Below are 24,072 nucleotides of genomic sequence, written 5' to 3'. Positions count from 1 at the left end.
TCTTTTTTTTTTTTTTTGCTTTTTACCTTAAATGATAATATATGATAGTTGAAGAAAATAGATTTGTGAGATGAGGCTGCCAATGTGCTGTATGATTCATCAAACAGATTGGAGAATGTCCAGGAGAGACAGTATGTGCTGCCAGCTCTGTCCTGTTCTGCTCCATTAAACTGTCACTTCCAGACATTGGCACATGCAGACACACACACGTACACGTATGCAGTTTTCAACAGTACCACATTTATTCTCAGCTGGTCTTTACAAATTTGATGCATAGGTGGAGTAGTCAAACATGTTATTCCACATACTTTTTAAAGTCATTACACTGGGAGAGGAACCTTTATCTTTTTATGCATAAAAGCACAGTAAATCCTTTTGTTGTAATAAAAGAAGGCTGGGACTAAAAAACAGCTCAGTTTACAGTAACCATTACATTTTTAAAAGTTAACTCACATTCATTTTTTGAAAAAATATTTGAAAATAATATTGCCTGGTTTATTTTGCAATATATTGCATGTCATTTTCTTAAATTAAAATTAAAATTCATTTATAAATGAAATTGAAAGAATTTGGACTCATAATGTCTTTTTTTTATATTCTTATGTTCTGCAGCAAAAAGTACATCTCCCAGCAAAACATCACCTTATGTGTCACTCATTAGTACAAAATCATCACAACCGTCTGCAGTCCCTTCAGAAGTTATATCATCTAGCACACAGCTAACAACACCTCCAGCAACAACTTTCGGAGATGCTTCTACAAGTACAAAACCAGCCTCCGCATTTGCAAAGCAAACAGAAATTGTTTCTAGCAACAAAAATTCAGTAGCGATGACATCCTTAGAATCATTTTTTTCCAGTACAAAATCAACAGTGCCACCTTCTTTGCCTTTGGAAGCAGAGTTTGCCAGTACAAATTCTGGCATGCTACCTTCAACACAGCCAGATTCTGTTCCTACAAATACAAATCCATCTTTATCACCATCAGCACATTCAAAATCTGTCTCATTCCCTTCACAGTCCATATCATCCAGTCAACATGCACCACTGCTGTCTTCAACATCCAACACACATTTAAATTTAACTTCAGCGGAATCCACCCCATTTAGCAGTTCAACAACAGGTTCAGAGTCTTCTGTCTTTACAAAACCAGCTACTATGCTTGTAACATTTTCAAAAATTCTGCCAACCAGTACAGAACCACCCCAGCTAACCCCAACCTATTCTGAATCTGTGGTAATGAGTGATAGTCCAGCATGGCCACCTGGAACAAATGTAGATCCTGTACTGACCAGTGCACCATTCTCTGTGTTTACAAGTAAAAAACTGGATGCAGTTCACCTGTCTTCAAATACCGAACCAGAATTACTTAATGATGCATCCTCAAAATCTACTAATTCACATCTTGTTCCTACTGCTTCACATTCAATTCTTGCGTTTAACAATACAAAATCACCAAAGCTGTCAGATTCTGTTCCTAACAGCATAAAAGTAGCAATGACCCATTCAACATCTACAGACGTTGCGGTCATTACCACATATACATCACCACTATCTTTAAAGTCTCAACATCCCCTGTTAACCACTACTAATAAACAATCATCACTTTTATCATCTGAGCCCTTAATGTCTACCACTAATCTCCCCACAATATCCACAAACTTTCAAAGTCCATTAATGACCATGGCAAATGGTTTTTCTATTACTTCTCAAGAATCAACATTAGCCACCACCAATACTCAACTGAACATGCAGTCCAATTCTCAAGAATCAGTCACAATGAATTTATCACTGTCTAAAGCACCTCTAGATAATGAGTTGACGATGACCGATAAAAAGTTTCAGATCATGTTCACTCCAAAACCTGCATTGACTACTGCAATTCAACAATTGCTGACCATATCATCATCAGACCCCACTGCACCCACTACAAATTTGCAACTACAGTCTATAAATTCCAAAGACCAACAATTGACTACCAAAAATCCATCAGTGCTATCTATTACACTACCAGTGCCAGAATTGATCACCATTAATCCACACCTGATGATAACATTTCCATTTCCTGCACTACTATCTAAAACACCCCCAGGTACTACACTGTCCACTACAATTCAACAATCAGCACAGATGCCCACAGACCTTGCATTTTCTTCTACCAATCAACTATTTCAGTCTATAACATCTTCAGTCCCTACAATGACTGCTACTTCACACTCATCACCACTATTTATAATTCAACAAGACTCTGTACCAACCAAATTAAATGATTCGCCACAGTCTGCAACATTGACAGACATTTTACTCAAAATTACACATCCACAACCAACTATAACTTCTGAATTTAATTTACTGGTAACTGAGAATTCATCATTGATATCTGTATCTCGTTCAGAATCTGTGACAACCAAAACAAATCCTCATTTGGAGCTTTTAACCACACTAAACTCTGCACTGACCACTACAAAACCACCAATTCCATCTGATGACCCTGCATTAATGTCAGGTTCAATGGATGTGTCAATAATTTCTCCAGTCCACAACTTATCAATGACACATCCTGTTTCTACACTGCCCACTAAAAGTTCACAACAGTGGTCAGTAATGCCTCCGGACCATGATTTGACCAATTTAGCACCACAGACCGAAGCACCAACCTTTGAAAATCCAGAAATACAGTCCATAGCTGCATTGACCAGTACATATTCAACACAGACAATAACATCTCCATATCTTTCACTGAACACTGAGAGTTCACCTGTGCTACATCTATCCACCCCAAACCCTATGTCAGCAACTGCAAATAAATCGATTCACTCTGTACCAACATCAGAGACAGGTCTGACAACAACACAGCAACAGCAGTCTGTATCATCTCTGCACTCAAATTCAACAGATTTAGTATCTATTACATCACAAGTAACTGCACCGATAATGAAAAGTTTACCACAGTCATCTAGAGTGCCTCCAGACCCCATTTTGCCTGCACAAAATTCAGAATTACAGTCCACGGCTGTTCCAGGTCCCATATTGACAACAACAAATTCATTACTACAATCAATGTCATCACCAGAACCTGTATGGATCAATACTGATCCTGATCAACAAACCATGGAAACTCAAAACCAGGTATTGGCCTCCACAGATCCAACACTGCACTATACAACATTTCAAAAACCTGCAACATTGATTCAACATACAATACTGAAGTCAGTAAAATCTTCAGACCCTGTAACATTAAACAGAAGTCAATTGCCATCCGTAGACCCTATATTGACCACAAAAACTTCACCACAGTTTTCTGACATTGAAAATACACAATTATCTGTAATATCGTCATTAACTTCTATTACACTAGGATCACCTGAAGTTTCAGTATTGGCCACAAACAGTTCTCCACAATTGTTTGTCAAATCTGCAGATATCTCACTGACTACCACAGAATCACTTCTGCACTCTATTACAGATTCAGATTTTCCTTTCAGAACTAAGCTTTCACCACAGCTTTCAGTAACTCATTCTCCAAACAATAAGTTCACCATTGTAAATGCAGCATTACCTCCTGTGATGTCTTCAGGCCCCATATCGGTTAAAACAACCCCATCACCAGCTTCTATATACATCTCCAGAATATGTTTTTACAACCAAAATTCTATCACAGGTTTCTGTAACTCCATCTCCAGACCTTGCACTGACCACTACAAATGAAATACCAAGTTCTGAATCATCTCTATACACAATGTCTACCACAGAAAATGTATCTGTGCTGTCAAGAACATCTCCAGACTCTTCTTTCATAACCAATATGACACCACAGCCTACAGCAGTTTCATCCCCAGAATCTCTGTCAACCACATTAGGTTCACCAGTGTGGTCAACTACATCTCCAGACTCTACTTTGACAACTAATCGTTCACATCAGATATCTAGAACTCCATATGCAGATTTTGTTTTGAACACTACAAATACACCATTGTCACCTGAATCATCTTCAGACTCTATATTGCCCACAATAGATCCTATAATGAGGTCCATACCATCTCCAGACATTGCTTTCACAAACAGAGTTCCTACTAAGTGGTTTATAACCCCATCTCCAAGCAATCAACTTACCACTTCCAATAGACAACTGCCATCCGCTCAGCTTTCTGTAAGTCCATCTCCAAATATTTTGTCAACCACCACAAACACTGAGCTGCAGTTTACTACATCTCCATATCCTGTTTTGGACATCCTCAAAGCCTACATCGTCATCTTTGGCCGCTCAAGCATCAGTCAATATGCCAGGCAGAGTGCAAAACACTCCAGACTTCAGCTTTTTCTCTTCTTTGCCTTCAAACAATGATGTCAATAAGACAATCCTAGGAGAGTCAGGTATGATGAACACCTCAAAACAGAGAGACATACAAGTGACAATGGGCATGGAATTTGTTACTCTAGCTCAGCAACCTATAGACGATTCCAAAATCCTGACAACAAATCAGAGTTCAGGTCTTGTAGTCTCTTCTTTCATTAAGCACAAACTGTTGGCCCCAGTGCCCACACAAAGACCATCTGTGACCAGATCAACTCTGTCGGTAGCATTATACTCAGTGCAGGAGTCAGAAACTACAGACTATGCCTTCTCACATACCAACATAATAGACACCAACAATGGAATGGCAAAATCAGAAAACACAACAGCAATTTCAAAACATCATCTTCTAACTTCTGAGCTCTCTTCTTCAATGAGTCTGCTGGTCACAACATTGAGAAAACCAACCTCCATTCTGCCAAAGGGAGAAATTGTACCAGAGCACATTACTATGCACAACAGAGATGGACAACCACTTCCAACAAATACAACCCCAGAAGCTTCATCTACTAATGCCGTAGGTACACAAAAAGACAACCCTTCTTCCTCCACCCCAGTATCTAATGTGGAATTACCCTCTGACATCAAAGATGTACAGTTTGAAACAAGCAGCACATCACAAGCAATGCAGACAGATCTAAGTAAACAACCTGTGACAGTCACCACAATTTACACAAATTCAGTAAGCATTGCCAAGTCGCATACAACTACAGCATTTCCTAATACTACAACTGAGCCACAAGCTCTCCACTCCTCACAGGCCAATGGCAGCTCCACCCCTCTGCTGGATTTGATCTTTGGAAATGTATCCTCTAGAACACCACCATCATCCTTCACAAAGGCCTCAGCAGAAAAGGAAGGCAAGGGGCAAAGCACAGAGGATGGCACCACCAAGTACCAAACAGACTTTTCAGAAACATCAGTCACGTCAAGTAGTTTAGGAACAGAGAAAACAGAACTACTGGAACCTGAGGCTAGCACCAAATCAGAACGTAAGTAACAAGTGGCACATGCAGTAGCTTTTGTTAAAATTGCACTTGGACTTGTCCCTTGGATGTCTTTTTTTCCGTTTATTCCTTTTACTGTTTCTCTGTTTTTAATTATATTCCCCTTTTTACCCTTGTATTTTTTTACTTCTTTATTGTTCGTTTCACTTTGTAATTAACTAAAATAGAAACATTTACTTCGTGGTATTCAGTCGTGAATGTCTTATGTTGATTGTTAACTGGAGTGGGGGCAGATTAAGTTATGATCCTCAGGTGCTGTGGCTGTTAAACCATTTTTTTGATTCATAGTAAAGGTTTGCTTTCTTTGGAGTTTACTTTTAGACTTAGTGAATTTTGATCTAGTGAAATTAGCCTTACTATTAAGTTGGTAACTGTCCTTTTTGAGGTTTACAAGATTGGAGCATTTTTGTTTTCCTTAATTTTGTTTGAAATATACTACTATTAATAAAATAAAGTATTGATTGGGCAAGATGCTTTTTAGTTGTTTTGGCATTTCCTCAGGACCATTAAGGAAAGCTTTCAGGTGGGTCTCCATTGAAAAACTGAGGTCCTAAATCCTAAACCTTAAGCATTCTAATGCATGCACACTTTCTTGCATTTTTTTTTCAGTTGAATTTTACAGGAAAGTACAAAACTGTGACATCTATGTAGACTAAAACATTGGTTCCTTTGCTAAAAATCCTTGAATCATTTAGCACATTTGCCATCTAAGTTAAAGGAACATTCCTGATTCTTTGGAAGCAACTGATTATTCACCTCTGCTAATTTCATAAGAGTATGTCTGCATTATTCACCCCATGCTTTAACCCAAACTGAAACAATAATATTTATTTACATAAGATATTCGAATACAGAAGTGTACTTTAAAGTGCTTTACACATACAGGTGGTAACAGAAAATGACAGAAAGTAACACAATGTAAAAATAGGAAGATCCTTAGAGGAGCTGAACATAAATTACAGTTTTATTCAGGTATTTGTAAGCCTCTTGTAATGATAAAAGGTTTTTGTTTGATTACATAGCTTATTCTATGGTCAAATGGCCAAAGAGAAAAGGAGAAAAAAACTGCAGTCAACGATAAAGCTGGAGAAAATAAACCTCTAGGAATGTCAAAGCCAAAATACTGCCAGGAGCCACAACGATATTCTACGAAAATGTACTAAAATGTGAGAAATTGATCAATTGTTGAATATACAGTACAAAAGTCTAAGAATGGTTACCATGCTTATAACCACAGTGTGATTCTGAACATCTCTGTGGATCCAGACTAGTGCAACACACTAAGCCACTGCAATAGTCAAAACCCAAACTTGCACCTATTGGTGTAATTTAAACATGCTGACCTAAAAGGTCATTATGGTGGTGACTTTCATGTAGCCAATTACTCAAACACTTTGAAACTGGAAAATATTTAATTAACAATCCTCACAAAGGTGACAGGGCTTGAAATCCTAAAAATGACACTGTTTTCATCTCTTTGATCTTACAGGCATTGCTTTATGACCATCATGCCTGATTCAGAGTAATTTAGAGGCATAAAACATTAGACAGGATTGCAGAGTGATATAGCATGACAGCTTCAAACACCTTGGTCCTTTTCCCAGCATATTCAAGTTGTGGATGGAGATATGTTTTTCCCATCACATATCTCTGGTTTCCCACATTCCCAAATATTTGCATGTTAGGTTAATTACTTCTTCTAAACTGGTAATGTGTGCCCTGTGCTTTGATGAAAGTCACATTTTATAGCACAAAAATGTAACATTTAAAGAATTACATTAAGAATTCACAAACTATCAAGCAGCATTGTGTACAATGTTCAAATGTATTTTGTTATATTTGTAATGTTATGTAAGATATGTAAAGCATGTGCTTTTAGAAAGTGCTATATCTATAATAATAAAAGGCAAAGCCCTCACTGACTGACTGACTGACTCACTCACTGACTGACTCATCACTAATTCTCCAACTTCCCGTGTAGGTGGAAGGCTGAAATTTGGCAGGCTCATTCCTTACAGCTTACTTACAAAAGTTTTAGGCAGGTTTCATTTCGAAATTCAAAGCGTAATGGTCATAACTGGAACATATTTTTTGTCCATACACTGTAATGGAGGAGGCGGAGTCACGTATCGCGTCATCACGCCTCCTACGTAATCACGTGAACTAAAAACAAGGAAGAGATTTACAGCACGAGTCACACGCGGGGAACGAAGGTAAATGACGTTAATTTTTGACTGTCTTTTAATACTGTGTAAGCATACATATTAACACATGTGCAATTAAACGTGTGCATTTACGGGGTGATTTCTCAGGCTTAAAAGCTCACCTTTTATCAAACGCGGGAACAAAGGTAACTGACGTTGTTCACTGTCTTTTAATACTGTGTAACCATACATATTAACACATGTGCAATTAAACGTGTGCATTTACGGGGTGATTTCTCAGGCTTAAAAGCTCGCCTTTTACTAAAAAGGTAAATGCAAAACTATTTTCAATCAGTTTATTGAAACTCTCCCGTTAAGGATTGCAATAACATATTCGCGAGATAAAAGAACGAAAGTAGGGGGAAATGGAGGGAAGAGCCGCAAACAGCGAACAGCAAAAAAATAATTAAACAATTGAGAACGGAGCGAGTTAAGCATACAAGCATGTTCATAAGGGAAACAAAGCACGGTGTAAAACGTAAGTTTAAATTAAGTTTATAGAAACGCTCCCGCTGCGGATTGCAATAACATATTCGCGAGATAAAACTTTAATGAGAAGACACGAGGTATAAACGAACCACACGCCGTGGCGCAACGTTAGGGGCAACAGTTTCAACCATTCTATGATCTGCTTCTCGCAACTGAAAGACGGCACATGGCGGATGTTAGCCAACTTGCTGACCGCAACGTTAGGGGCTTCAACTATGGCGCTGACACCACATCTCAGTGCCAACACTTTGCAGACTCTACTTAAAAGACACGCCCTCCTCACTGGACAGTTAAAAAGACCAATCAAACTAATGATGACATCAAGTATTACCCAATCAAAAGTAGGAAAGGAGGCATCTTCATAAAATGCGTGTGGGATGATTTGCATGAGACGCTGCTTTAAAAAATAAATTATAAAAAAAATACGGGATAAATCCCGTCCAGTATTGATTCAAAACGGGACGCGCAATTTCATTCTCAAACGCGGCACGATTCCGTATTTTAAAGGACGGGTGGCAACCCTACAGTGCCAGGTAACCACCCATACAATCACATTGTGATTCAGACTAGGAATGCAATGAATGTAATTACCCCGATCTACATACAAGGCGAAAGTCTTGCAACATTCAAAGATGATGGTTTGGGATAAGTACACCATACAACATAAAAGAGCTTATGAAGCCTTGAACCGAAAAAAGCAAGATCTCAGACATCGTAAAAAAAAAAATAGGAGGTAATGTCGTTTTACTCGCTGTAGATTTTAGTCAAACATTACCAGTTATTCCACGAGGGAGACCAGCAGATCAACTCAACGCGTGTTTAAAATCCATGCTTCTCCCACGCTCGGTTATATGTCGCGTGTTCTCGGGTAGGTGCACCAAAAAATTTATACATTTAAGCATGTAATGGACAAACAAAAAATAACGTATACCCGAAGGCACTGCAGTAATACTTAATGTAACTTTACTTCTTAAATGTTAATGTTTTACTGTTTAATAATTTATACGCTTCTTATATGTTGTTCAAATTCTTTTATCAAAATACCACTGACAGCGCAATGCACGATAACATGGAGTGAATACACCATACGCATCCGCCCACGGCTGCCCTGCTGTGCGCAGATAGGAGTTGATTCTACAATAAAATAAAATAAACATAAAAAGAGTAAAACAATCATCACCCATAAAGCGGATAGTAGACGTGACGTACTATATGTGTACCACATTTCAAGTGTATAGGTGAAACGGTTTGCGAGCTACAGGTCATTTTAAATCCTGGACAGACACACAAATTGCCACGGTAGCAAATTACAGAAGAAGATTTTACTGTTTAATAATTTATATTTATATGAAAAGTGCTTCTTATATATTACTTCATATTCTCATATGATAATGATGTTAATGTTTATATTGATTTCTGTGTTATTAAAACTGCATGTATGTGTGTATATGTATATATATATATATATATATATATACCGGTACTAGCAAAATACCCGCGCTTCGCAGCGGAGAAGTAGTGTGTTAAAGAGGTTATGAAAAAAAAAGGAAACATTTTAAAAATAACGTAACATGATTGTCAATGAAAGCCCGTTTCAGTCAGTAAGTCTTATGTGTGTGTTTATGTATGTGTGTATATATATGTAGATGTGTATATGTAGATATATATATATATGTATATGTATATAAATGTTTATGTGTGTGTGTATATTATATATATAATATATATATATATATATATATATATATATATTATATATATATATATATATATATAAGACAGCAACAGTTATAACAATGACAACACAATTACATTGACAATCATGTTACGTTATTTTTAAAATGTTTCCTTTTTTTTTCATATATATATAGTCGCACACGTGTAAATAGGAGGCAGCTGAAGGGCTTGGAGAATAATGGTAACACATCTGCCCAGGGGGTGGCGGGGGTGCACTGATGCTCTTTCTAAGTTCCCTGCAGACCTTTCCTGGGAAATCCCACCGGAAACCACTGCCTCGACTTGGAGCACACCACTTCCGGTCCCGGGCCCCAGGACGACATCACTTCCGGTCCCGGCACCGAGGATGACATCACTTCCCCCAGACTTCCTATAAGCCTCACTCCCTTCCTCTGGAATTCAGTTCGGTTTTGGACTCTGTCTTGTAAACTTTACTTGCACTCAACCTTTACATTTTGCAGCCAGGATACAGATTATACGGGTGGCTGCCCCAAACCTTTGCCATGTCTCATGTCTCTTCTTGTCACAATATATACATATATATATATATATATATATATATATATATATATATATATATATATATATATATATATATATATATATATATTTACCAAACTTGATCTAGCCCAGTGAAATATAAAGCTTTATGATTCTTACAAATCATTCAGCCACCTGTGCCTTTAACACTGGACATCTTATTTATAGTACCCATGCTTGTATGGAACTAAGCTACTTCTGGTTCTTTGTGTTAAGGAAAACACAACAAAAATTTAAAAGATTTTCATGTAATATTCTTGAAACATGCAGTTTTTGTTTCCTGACACCTGATCTGGTTGATTGAGTAGCCATACAGCTCACTCCAAAGGCATCTATATTGTGATAATCCTAGTCTGTTTCTCATGTTGCATTTTTCCACCTCACGTCTTCTTGACGATCATGAATTTCTGTAGTGATTTTTTTTCAATTTGATTTTTTAACGTCATACTGTTTTTTTTTCCCCACCTCAGATAGCCAAATACTCCATCTTCAAATTAAAATGTCTCTTCTTCCTTCTGGAGTTTTGGATAATGAAACTATAATCCAAGTGGCACGGCATGTAAGTAATGATTATATTAAACTGATAAACTCCATCAAGTTCCACGTTTACATGTTTATAGGGTATTTATTGGCACATTGTAATATGTTTTTTCAAACAATTGAATCACATATTATTAGAGTAAATAACATGTTACTTAGCTGTATGAGCTTGAAATATCAATGGAAAAAGTGCCATAAAAACAACATCATGAACAATTTCTCCTGGGAAAGACAATCTTACAATGGAATTCCCCCTATTATTCAGGTTAGATTGGAAGGAACTGGAATTCTATACTTTCACTAGCGGTACCTTTAAATATATGATAACAATCACAATGTGACATAAATTAACTAATTTAAACCCTACATTTATCAGAAATCAGAACATTAGTGAAAACTGGAAACCAATCACAGTTATATATACAGATTATAGCATTTTCAGCCATATCCATTCAAACAGACTTACAAAGGTACTTTATAAATCATTTATTTTTTTAATAATTTTAATAATTTATAAATCATTGGCCAATAGCAATCCAAGATGAATGTTTGAAGATGAAGGTTTGATGTTATTCCTAGATTTTTTCAAAACCATGGGTAAAAAACAACGTTGCTTTATATTTAAAATTCAGGTTTAGGGAATACATTTTTAATTCTATTGATTACTTTTACAATAACATTAACAGCTATGTTTCTTTGGAGAATAAATTATGCCTGACATTGTTGTTTTGTAGCGTTTTTTTTTTTTTTTTTTTAATTTTGTAATTTTGTTTTGCTCAGTTTTCCTGTAATTATGTGTTTAGTGCCTTCAGTGTAAAATAAGGATTATATATACCATCTGTCTGCAGTGGGTTGGCACCCTGCCCGGGGTTTGTTTCCTGCCTTACACCCTATGTTGGCTGGGATTGGCTCCAGAAGACCCCCCGTGACCCTGTAGTTAGGATATAGCGGGTTGGATAATGGATGGATATACCATCTGTTGGCATCCGTTCTCTACTGAGGCAATTAGCACTAGAAACCCCAGGCTTGCATTTAAACTTACAATAACTACTGGACACCCTGACCCTAAGGTGATCCTGTGGGCCAGACTAGTACACAAATATCTGTAAAGAAATAAAAACTATAAATCTATAAAGAGAGTCACATATACACATCAAATGTGTTTTGATGATACCATTTACCCAGAGTAAAATGTGAAAAGTAGGAGACAAATTACAAAACTTAAAATACCTGAAAAAAGTACATTTGAGATTAGTTGTAAAATGTTTTGAGGAAATAAGTACATTCTGCTTAACATTCTCATTATTTTTCTTTTGTATACTGTTTTGTGGTATGTTCTGTGGATTCATTTATATCAAGAGTTCCCAAAGTGGTCGATATCGACCCCCTGGGGTCGATTTGAACTTTCTAGGGGTTGATAGTTTCAATAAAAAATTTGGGGGTCGATGACAGAAAAAATAGACCCCCCTTACTACTGCTTATTTGTTTGTGTTTGTTACTTCAAAATATCTATGATTCCAATAGGTATCTAATTAAGAAGTAAAATAATTAAAAAAAAAACACTTTTTTGATAAAAAACACATTACATACCAAACTTGCGAGCGAAAAGGTAAAATGTTTCATTAAAAGAGTCGCACGTAAGAATGCATGAAAATACATTTAGCAAAAACATGTCTGAGCATTGTCTTATCGAATGTATCAAAGCAAGTGCGGACATGAAAAAACGTTGCAAGTCTCTTCATTTTTATATTTAATATAGTGATTTCAATACAGTATTTGTACTTATTTTGAATTTACATATTTATTTCATAAATGTCAAAAATGTAAAAAAACTTCTGCTCATATTTTTTTGCTTTAATTTTCGTTAGTGCAGGTTTCGATATTAATGTTCGCACACGATAATGCCATATTCATTAGTCCTTTTATCTTTTTCAATCATTAATTATAAGTGATTAAAATGAAAAGTTTGATATCTAGTGAAATATTTAATATTGAGTACTGTACAAAATTTATTAATTTGAGTAAGTAAAGTAAATGACTAGGGGGTCGACGGTTTTAAAAGTTTTTGGTAAAGGGGTCTGCGGCTGAAAAAAGTTTGGGAACTCTTGATTTATATGATAGTTTTTATATTCACCATGTAAAAATGTTTGAAATGAATACACATCTGTATGCATACATTTAACTTTTATAAGTAGTGCTTAAGTAGCTGGGTTTGACAAGACAAGGATGCAAATTCATATATGTATATGATCCTAAGGAATGTCTATGCTCTGGCTGCATGAATCCATACATACAACTGTATTTATACCTGTAAATGTATTTTCTAGTATTCCTCCTTCATATAAAGCAGTGGTGTTAAACCCAGGCCCTTGAGGGATGCAGTAGGAAACAGGCTTTGTTCCTAAAAGTTGATAGTTATGGTTTGTAGAGTCAAATTCATTACTATAAGTATACTTTTAAATTTTTTCGGGTTATTGTGGATTCTTGCTTTGTTTGTGGACTCTGAGTTGGAATTAGGATTGGATTTGTTAGCCTTACGTTATCCTTTTATGCAATTGTTTTTTGCACTTTTTCCCTGTGTCTAGCCATTTTTGTTCTTCTGTTAATTAATAAATCCTTTCAATTTCTAATATTTATTGTGTGTTCTGTTTAAGATAGAAATTACATGTTATCTCCCTTAAATGGCATGTTTGAACATTTAAGAGTATTTTTTAGCATTTTAAGCCTGAGCCTCATTTTGACCTTTTGCAGGCCTTGAAGGCCTGCCCTTTTGAGTTTGGGGTCAAGCTGCCTACTGTGAAGCCTATTTCTAGGCAGACCAGTTTAAACAGTGCATATGCACAAAAAAGTTATATACTCCCATTTCCTCACGCACTTTCAGATGTATAAAAACGAAACTTGCCGTAAAGCCACACACATTTTCATAGTAGCCCCCCTACCTTGTGTACACACATTTCTGCTCAGTTTTGCAAACTGGTGGCACCCTGCATCAAAGCAGTGCTACTGTTTCTGTGTCATTTACTCTTCTTTTTCATATTCACATCAATCACGCAGGATTTATCAACTACACCGAAATTAATTGCATATTGTTTCTAAATTTAATTCACTTGATTGTAATCATTCTGTAACAATATAATGGTTCATGGCCAAACTATTCCAACAACCATAGCTGTTTTGGCATTACTAGAAGACATTGCAAATGGAAGAATTAGAAGAGAGCGCTTATTTACAGATGATTACAACTGGTCAATTTTGATGTACAAGAGCTATCCTCTTGAAGCTGTGTTCTCAACTGCCACCAACTTTACAAAGGCAGACTTTGAGAATTTGTGCCATACTTGCTCCTTTGCAAGTTTTGTCTATGCTCAGGTTTTTCACCACAGGAACTTTTCAAGGTGAACTTGTTGACCGATCGGGTATTTCATAAACATCACTGAGTTGCACCATGCTAACTGTAAAGGATGGTATTATCCCCTTGTCATCCAGATAGATAAGATTTACTTACACTGTGGTTGAACTATGATACATCAAAGCGCAATTCGCAGCAACATCCGGTTTTCCAAATGTAATCGGAGCAGTCAGCTGCACGCACATTGCTATTGCAATGGCGCCAGACAAGATACCTGTATATCAGTCAGGGATGAATCACCAGAAGAATGAGCTGGCATTACATCATATATAGTTGGAGAACCTATAAAAACAACAGCTCCATACAGTTGCAGGTGCTTTTTCCAACTAGTGCTAGCGGCTTCTCTTTAGCATTTAATGCTTAAATTTTCTCTTTTCTGTTTGCTATTATTTTGATAGCATTTAGATTTCAACAACCATAAAAAGTGAAAAATGAAGAAATTGACAAATTTCTTTTAACCCGAGTCTATCAAAAATACAAATTTCACATTAAGTTGTCTTTCTGTCTGCTATTGAATCAGCCTGGAAAATGCTCATAAAAACAAAATGGAGTGATTAATAAATTTATTTTGACTTGTATTCAAACAGAAGGAGTATAAGAGTATAAAGACAAGGTATTTCATATTTTACATAATCAACTGTATTTTTTTAAAGATATAAGTTTTTTCTGAAATTGATGCCTGCAATACATTCTAAAAAATTTGTGATGGGGTAATTTAGGACTAATATCAATGTGACAAGTTGAAATAACAAAGTGATGTGAAACGCGTGACAACCGTATAACAGTATATGAGGTGCTGCCAAAAAGGAGAGGATGGGTTGAGGCTCACCAGTTTGCCAACAGATGCATCAGCCAATAATCCGGCACTTTGAGAACAGCTCAGCCCCCCAAAAAAATTCAGTAGGATTTTGGGCATTTTACCCTCGACATTGAACAAAATGATTAAAAGATTAAAGGAATCTGGTTAGATCTCAGTGCATAAAAGGCAAGACTGAAAACCCCATCTGAATGTGAGTGATCTCTGAGCCTATGGATGACATAGTCTTAAAAATCGTCATACAGTTATAATTAACACTAGCCAACCCGCAGCGATGGGTGAACACTTCCTGAAAGACACAGTTGTCCAAATGGGGTGGGTTTGAGGATACGACTGTAAGTGAATGAAAAGATGGAACTCTGGAGAGAGCAACACACAATTGTCCGTGACTGACTGGTTTTGGCAGATACAGGCATATCTTTTTGAAAGTTTGGCCCTGTGCCTTATTAATTGTCATTGCAAAGGCCAATCTAACAGGAAATTGTCTGCGTGTAAAAGTAAAAGGCAAATTTAAATCTGATGGGGTCAGGGATATCCGGGGAATAAGGACAGTTTGTGAGGTAGGATCTGCGATAGTTTTACACTTCAGTACATTTGCGGTGAATGTGTTAAGTCAGTCTAGTGCCATTACAGAGACTTCTTGCTGGCATGAGGTTTCTGAGAAGCATGACGACTGAACCTATTTTAATTTTGAGTTTATGCGGAGGCATGCTAGTGGGAGTAAGACTGTTAAGAAATTCTTCGGGGAGTGAAACTTGATCTGCGGGATCGTCTGTGACGATGGAGTCAACGCTGGTGAAAGTTACTTCGTCGATAGGGATAAGTTTCAGTACTTGTTCATTAAGGTGTAGCGAGTCTTCATTGGTGACGCTTAATATAGCTCACGGACTGAGTTGTTCCGGAGTCACAGTTGAGAAGTCGATGTCGCCCTATAGTTGTTGAACGGGATCAGAAATAAAAGGAAAACAATGTGAAGGTAATGGACGTGGGAGGAGGTTTAGAGTTGGTGGGCGGGGCTCTGTCTTGCATGCGTGTGTATGCCATGGTCGGGCGACTTGGTGGATTATATATAGAAAAGCAGCCGGAACCGAAAAGAACAATGAAAAGTCAACGTGGCTCAGAGGTGCATGTGGACTGTAGCAGAGACGAAAGCGACTGAGGTGGTGTTTGGTCGGGTGTTGCGTGCTGGCACATGAGCAGGCAGCGTACATGCCTTGAGAGCGAGGGTGGACTCGGGAGGAGGGTTAGAGTTGGTGGGCGGGGCTCTGTCGTGCGTATCCCATGGTCTTAGAGTTGGTAGGTGGTGCTCTGTCGTGCGTATCCCATGGTCTCTGTCTTACGTGCCATGGTCGGCTGCTTAGTGAATTGTTAGTGGGCGGGGCTCTGTCTTGCTTGCCATGGTCTTAATGAATTATCCATATTACTAACCGAGAATGCTAAACCGGATGGACGCAGGGACATCCGGCCATGGGCCGTAGCCGCAAAAAGACGTACTGCGCAGGCGCCCCAAGAAATGAGGGGCCGCGAAAGGCGGATGAGGGGCCGCGAGAGGCGGACAAGACCACAGAAAAAAGGAGTCAAAGAAATGAGGCGGCGCGAGCAAAGAAAAAAGGAAAAGGCACAGAAAAAAGTAGTCAAAAAAAGCTGGCGCCGAACGAAACCCATTGCACATGAAACTAGCACACAAAAAAAAAAGAAGACGCTCGCACACAACAGCAAGGCACCCAACCCCCCCCCCCCCCCCCCCACAGGCACCGGACGGGACACACACCAAGAGGGGGATTTAACAAGCCCATGGAACACAAAAAAAAAAGAACACAAAACCACAACACACAACCCTACAAGCAACGGACGGGACACACACAAAGAGGGAGATTCAAAAAGCCCCTGGAACACAAAAAGAAAGAAGACGCTCGCGCAACAACAATCCTCACCAACCCCCCCCCCCCCACACATCAATAAGAAGTGACACCCAAAGCCACATATCTAAAGGAAACGTCCATATTAAACATACGTCATCTCAACACCTTCACACTAGGCAGCATAGGTGGATCTCCTTACAATAAAGCACTATTAACCGTTCAACTGCAGAAAAGGCGCCATATTAACAGTGAGTGCGATCCTCCTTATTACTTATCCATATTTCGCACGCTGAGGAACAAACAAGTCATGAATACACGGTCACAGGTACAAAACGATTCGGATCGGATAACGGGACCAAACACACGAACACGAATGAAAAAAAAAAAATACATGGGGGCGCATACAACGCGCTTCGGAAACTCAGGGAGAAAAAATGTCTCGGATCAAAAAACGAAAAGCTCAAGTAACCCCGTTACAGAGACGTGCCCAAATGGACAGACACAATGAACGTAGACGCATACAGCGCGCGTCTCAAAGTACTGCATCGAAACAAGCACGATTTCAAAAGAAAGAGCTCACGTCTCAGACATACAAAAAAGGGAGCGAAGAGACAGAATAAATGAAGGCAGACGTGTACAACGCGCATATGACCTGCCAGAAAACAAGCAAGCAAGACTCCAAAAGCAGAAAGCTCAACTGACCGACATACAAAAAACGGACAAGGCTCGATACAAACAATACACGACGTACACTGAGACGGACTTTTGGCAAAGGCGGGGGCGAATCAATTAAAAATCCAAAATAGCGCGTCACAAATAATGGACATGCAACAACGCGGCACTCAAACGCCACAAGCAAAACCTTCCCGTCGCGGACATCAACGCAAGACACCTGCTAAACCGCTTACGCCAGTTGGCTGACAACGCCTTCAATAATGAGTCCACTATTGAGGAAAATTCATTGGGATTAATGAATGTCATTTGCAATCATTGTCATTCACTTAACTTCCCAGAAGAAACAACTGGCAATTCAAATAATGAATTTACACGTTGTTGTCAAAAGGGGCAGATTAGACTGCCTCCTTTACATTCATATCCTGAATATCTACAGAAGCTTCTAACTAACGATGTGCCTGAAAGTAAAAACTTTATGAACTGCATTAGATCCTACAATAGTTCATTTGCTTTTGCATCTACCGGAGTACATATCAGGCCACCAAAAGGCAATGGCCCATACTGCTTTCGCATATGTGGTTAACAAAACGCACTATATTATGTCCAAAAAATATTAATGTTAATCACATTAATAACCAGGTCATTTCATTACTTCCTGGAGAGACACGGCTCTTTCTAAGCTCTGACAAAGTTGACTCTGATGACGACAATGAACATCTGAATTTACCCTTAGAATATTTGAACACTATTAACCCAGACGGATGACCACAACACAACCTTACCCTTAAAAACGGTGTTATTCAAGCAACAGTTCTTACAGAATCACATGCTAACAATACTGTTCTCATTCCTAGAATTGACCTTACGAGTTCTGACCTGGATTTACCTTTTAAATTGAAATGCCGACAGTTCCCCATTAAACCTGCATTTGCCATGACCATCAACAAATCACAAGGACAAGCCATGGACAAGGTTGGCATCTACCTCTCTGAACCCGTTTTTGGACATGGACAACTTTATGTTGCCTTCTCACGTGTTCGACGTTCATCTGACGTTAAAGTTAAAGTTATAAATGATCCATGCCAAGGAAGACTCATTCAAAGACAAGACACCATCTTTACTACTAATGTTGTATACAAAGAAATATTCCAATAAAACATTACTCTATGCCAAACACTCTATTTTTTATTTATATAGGCATCATCCAAACCTGCACACTATTCTATATCTAATTCATACATCTCACTCTTTGTCATGCCCCAACGCCAGGGGTTGGCGAGCGAAGCGAGCAGGGGGCGGAGCCCCCTAGTATATATAGATTATGAAATGGGCGCAGGAATACTTTCGTAAAACTTTGTCAGTCAACAACTATTGCCGCTGCATCCAAAGGTGCAAGGCATTACTGTGCAAAGCAGAAATCATACATTGTCACTTCTCTGGGCTTGGTCTCATTCAAGATGGAAAGTAGCACAGTGGAATCATGTTTTGTGGCCCAACAAGTCAGTGTTTCAAATAGTTTTTCGAAAAAACAACCATCGAGTTATTCAGGCCAAATAGGAATAGGAGACTCCTAGCTGTTATCAGCATAAGGTCCAAAAGATATGAGAGTGTGACAGAACCCATTAATGCAGAAAGATATGCACAAATTTTGGAGAAAAATATGCTGCCATCAAGGCTCTGTCTTTTCCAAGAACATCACTGCATTTTCCATCACAATCACAAAATATGGAAATGAAGGGCCCACACAACTGAGCAGCTGAAGACCTGCATAACAGATGAATAGGGGAAAGTTCTGCTTTGCTTGACTGAATCAACTTGTGTCTCCAGTGCCCAAATGCTTAATATGTAATGTGACACTGTGGTAAACACTTGACTTGCACAACTATGTTTAAAAAAATTTCAGTTTACAACATAAAACATCAAATAATGTGTTGTTGCAGTGCTTCACAGGTTGAACAGAATTTACAAACCACTCTTTTTTTTTTGTTTTGTTTGTGTTATTATTTTCCAGTTCCACTTTTTTGAAAAGTATTTGTTGAAGCAGTATTAATTGTTTCAAAAAGTGCAGGCTTATAAGGAGCAGATACTGGTGCCTGTGACACAAACAGTTACTTCATTATCATTTCTGCTTTTATGATTATTAGCATGCAACTGATTAAAAAAAGACTTTAAAGCAATTAAAACATCCAAATCTTTAAAAGAGAGATTGGTATATCTTAGTCTTGCTATACTTGTTAAATGCCTTTTAAAACAAAACAGCCCTTTTGTGCATTTCTGGTTTGAAACAATTAGGCTAGAAACCGACAAATAATAGCATATGTAACTAAAGCAGAGGTCCAATTAATGTCAAGAATTTGTTGGAACAAAAACTTGCATCCAAGGACCAAAATGAGTAGCTAGACTGTAAAAGGCTACAACTTTATAAGTACTGTCTCATTTTTAAAGTTATAGAAAAGGTAGTGTCTACTTTCATATTAACCATTCTAGCATTTTGTTAGGGCTCTTGATGTTTCTATATGTTTTTTCTCATTTGATGTGTCAGATTTATTTCTTAGCCATTTTACTTGACATGCAGCTATAAATAAACTGTTTTCCTTTTTTTTGTTAAGTGTCACATTGGGTATTATATACTGTATTTCTTAGGTTTGTGAGTATTTCTTAGAAGGATTGAAAGCAATCTATTATGAACTAAACAATACTGGCCAGCACAGTACTATTCAAAAGTTACTGCCAGATTAAATACAAAAAGCTGTTTATTAGATAGGCAATAAAGGGCAAATCAATAGGCAAAAGGTGCAGTCTTTAAGTCTAAAATATTCTTACTGAGCCAATGGCACAAAAATGTATTGGGGCTTTCAAAAAGACTGGTAAAAGGCACAACTAAACATTAAAACCCACAGTGAAACAATGAGGCATGGGTCAAATTGCTCCCTCCTGCTCTTCCATTTTGCTCCATTTGTATGTGTCTTTCTAACCTAAACCTCCTTTCAAACTCCTGAATATCCTTTCAATCCCACCTTACTGGGATTGAAATGAATGTGGCCCTCTATTTTAATTTTATGACCTCTATGATTCCTCTTTCTCCGCATTTCAATTACTGGTTGGAAGTTAGTCTTTTATTTATAAGTTATTATGGAATGGAAATGATCCTATGTTAAACATACATTAATTCACAGTAGGTTTTATATATGTGGGGAGGGTCGGGGTCGGGGGTGTGACTCTGATATGGAGTACTACCACTGGCGCTTCATCCTTTCTTCTATCTGGTCCTGGCTATCCCTTCTCTCCCCTCCTCCATCACAGTTGCATATCAAATTCTCCATTGTTACTGCTCGTTATCTAGCGGGGGCACTCTTTGTTCCTTTGAAACATAAGTCCTAAATGGTGCCCTCCATATTTGGCATTGGCATCATGCAGGGAGACATATTAGTGCAGCGTTGAAATGGCATACTTGCACCCTTATTTTTCGTAACAATGCCCTTAACATCATTGGTCACCCATTTGTTTAACCTGCTTGGCAGAGTGCAGGATTTACTAAACTTAGTGACCTATTTAATGATGCTAGGCTCCTGTCATTCAAGTCTCATTTTACTTCTCCCTTCCTCATCTTTTTTTTCTTTATTTACAGATTGGTTCAGTGCTAAGAACACAAGGTATCTTTTTCTCTGCTCTGCCTGCTCATCCTCTTCACTCCTTATCTCACTCTTCATCTCTAAGGATCATGTCTCCAGCCTCTATACTGTATTATGTAACTCTGCTTATAAACCTCTCCCCCTAATTTGTTTGGCTCAGAGACCTCTCGCCTTCCTTTACTTCTCCTGCCTGGGTTACCATATGCCATAGTGTAAAATGCTATTCCAGAAATCCTAATTATGAACAAACTCAAAGTTAGTCCATAGAGTTTACCCTACGCCATGAAAGCACTTTCTGATAGGAACTTGATAGTCTTTGTCACTTTTGCACAATGGTTGTCCCTGGCACTTTTCTCCACATGTTCAGGCTCTGCCCTCCCTTTTTTCCCTTTGGACTTTGTAAGTTGTTCCTGGTCTTTCCTATATACTGATATTTCGGTATTGCCTGACACTCAAATCCTTTCAGATCTTACCTACCTGCATCCCACCATTTACCAACAGAACCTTACGAGTATGTGCTTAGGCACTCTTGTCAATAAACTTCTCCTTACTTCAAGTTGGAAATCTCCTGAAACTGTTACTTATGATAACTGTGTATATAAAGTTTACAGTTTACATATGAAGTTATCTGCATCTTGTACTAACAAAGCATCTATGAAAACTATTGAGGGCTGGTCTACTGCTGTTCAGTCCTTTACATCATGGATGTCTGCCGCTCACTAATGTTACTGCTGGTTCAGTGTCTTTCAACTCAGGATGGGTGGAGGGGTTCTTGTCATGCTATGGATTTAGCTATAAATGTTACATACAATTGTTTTATTTTCTTTATTGAAAATATTAAATAAATAATTGATAAAAAAACCCAGAATACATATTGTGCAATAAGTTTATATTCTGTTAATGCATGATCACAATTTAAATTTTAAAACCCATATAATTCATGAAAGTCTTCTACTTATTGGGCATAATAATTTAAAGATTAAACTGTAATATTCTGTTTTACAGCTAAAAAATATTATGGAAAAACAAATGAAAGGGGAAAGCTGCTCACTGAAGATTCTAAACATCTCAAACTGATGAATGGATCATAATGTTTATAGAGAAATTTGTTTTCCTCAAGTCAGTCTTAATTTTTTTAATACACTTTACCTGGCCAAGACAGAAAAGGAAATTTCATGAGATATACAACATTGAAATGTGCTGCTGTTGGTTAGTGATTGATCATTGGCTCATTAGCTTGACAATTTCGGATTTATCTTCTCTTTTCATCTACATGACTCTGTGATTTGAAATTCACAAAGTACAGCACTGCACCTGGTTTGTGATGCATAGAAGACTAGACATGGACTTCATATCACAAAGAAGAGCTGCCAAATGCCATCAGACAACTGTGGAACTATTATCATGCGAAAGTATGATTAATGAAATTACTTTTACTAAATACAACGCAACTACCTGTTTTTTTTTAACATCAGATGTGTCATTTTATTTAATAACTAGACAAAAAGCCCATTTCGACAACGTAAGATGAAACGGGCATGAGTTTGTGTCAGTAGTGTATGAAGAACAAATGATAAGTAAGAAATAAATAAGAAAGTGATGTAAGTAATGATACTTAACTAAGAGGTTTGGGATATGTATGACTTTATCACTGCAAAAAATACTGTACACTTAAAAAAGACATGCTATCTATGACGTTTTTTGTTTGTATACTGGAGGCCTGTCAGTATGCAACTAACGTTGTAAAATCTCTCTATAGACTACATTTTTTGTGAAGACACTCTCACTGTTTGGCAGTAATTTCCTTTGATGTGGCCCATCTTTAACTTGCACCTTCACATCACTCGCCCACTGAAAGTACTTAATAATAATATGTTCTTACGTATTATTTTGAGTGTGAGGGTTGGCTGTGATCGGGGCTAATATCCTATGCCTGGGCGGAAGGATTTGAGATTTCAGAATAATAATCCCGAAATGCGTAGGCTAAATCTGCCGCCTGCCGCGATGAAGCAAATTTTCTCTTTAGAGGCATTTGTATAAGTTGGAAGTGAGACGAACTTTGAAATGTTTAAGTCATGAATGTACCCGTTGAAGACAGTTGTATAATGCGTAGGCTAAATCCGCCGCCTGCCACAATGTTGGGGTTGGATTTCGGTCGCGTAAGGTTTTTTGGGCAGCGGCGCAGAAGGCGACTGCGCATTCGGCTTTGGACGTGAGTGAGCGAGTGAGTGAGTGAGCGAGTGAGTGAGTGAGCGAGTGAGTGAGTGAGCGAGTGAATGAGTGAGTGAGTGAGTGAGTGAGGACGCAGGCGAATTATATATAAGATGTTCATTGACTCAAAATGTTACAAAAGCATTAGTCAGTCAGCCTAAGCTGTCACCAGTTCAGTAATCTGCAAAAACATCAGACCAACTATTAATTTGCTACTTCTAGTTCACATTTACTGTAGTTTAATTCCCATGCATGAAAAATAGACAGGCTTGTTTTTAAATATGCATGGATACATTCAGATATTTTCACCTTAATGTGTTTCATTATGCAATAGATGGAACCAATGAAAATATTTGATTTTTAGTTGGTGCAGACAGTGAATGTTATGTGTTATGCCTTTGAGACATTAATAAGTAAGCTACTCTTGCATGCTGACACCATGGAAGCGATGCTACCTCACCATAAAGAGACAAGGGTTTATGTCCCAGGTCACCGTGCATGGAGTTTGCATGTTCTCCCCATGTCTGAGTGGGTTTCTTTCGGGTGCTCTAGTTTCTTTCCACTGTCCAAAAACATGCAGGTTAGTTGAACTGCCG

At 37.9% G+C, this 24,072-nt stretch overlaps 1 protein-coding gene across 1 annotated transcript; it reads left to right on the top strand.

The window, feature by feature from the left end:
• Positions 1-3,702: 3,702 nt before the first annotated feature.
• On the top strand, positions 3,703-22,662 carry LOC127526541 (uncharacterized). Its single transcript, XM_051922253.1, has 3 exons — positions 3,703-5,345; positions 10,801-10,889; positions 22,271-22,662. The coding sequence occupies exons 1-3, from the start codon at positions 4,280-4,282 to the stop codon at positions 22,340-22,342; spliced, it is 1,227 nt and encodes a 408-aa protein (XP_051778213.1). The 5' UTR covers positions 3,703-4,279; the 3' UTR covers positions 22,343-22,662.
• The last annotated feature ends 1,410 nt before the right edge of the window (positions 22,663-24,072 follow it).

The sequence above is a fragment of the Erpetoichthys calabaricus genome, chromosome 2 (assembly GCF_900747795.2).
Source record: "Erpetoichthys calabaricus chromosome 2, fErpCal1.3, whole genome shotgun sequence".
In the NCBI taxonomy this organism is placed as follows: domain Eukaryota; kingdom Metazoa; phylum Chordata; class Cladistia; order Polypteriformes; family Polypteridae; genus Erpetoichthys; species Erpetoichthys calabaricus.
This window is presented reverse-complemented; position numbering and strand designations above follow the sequence as displayed.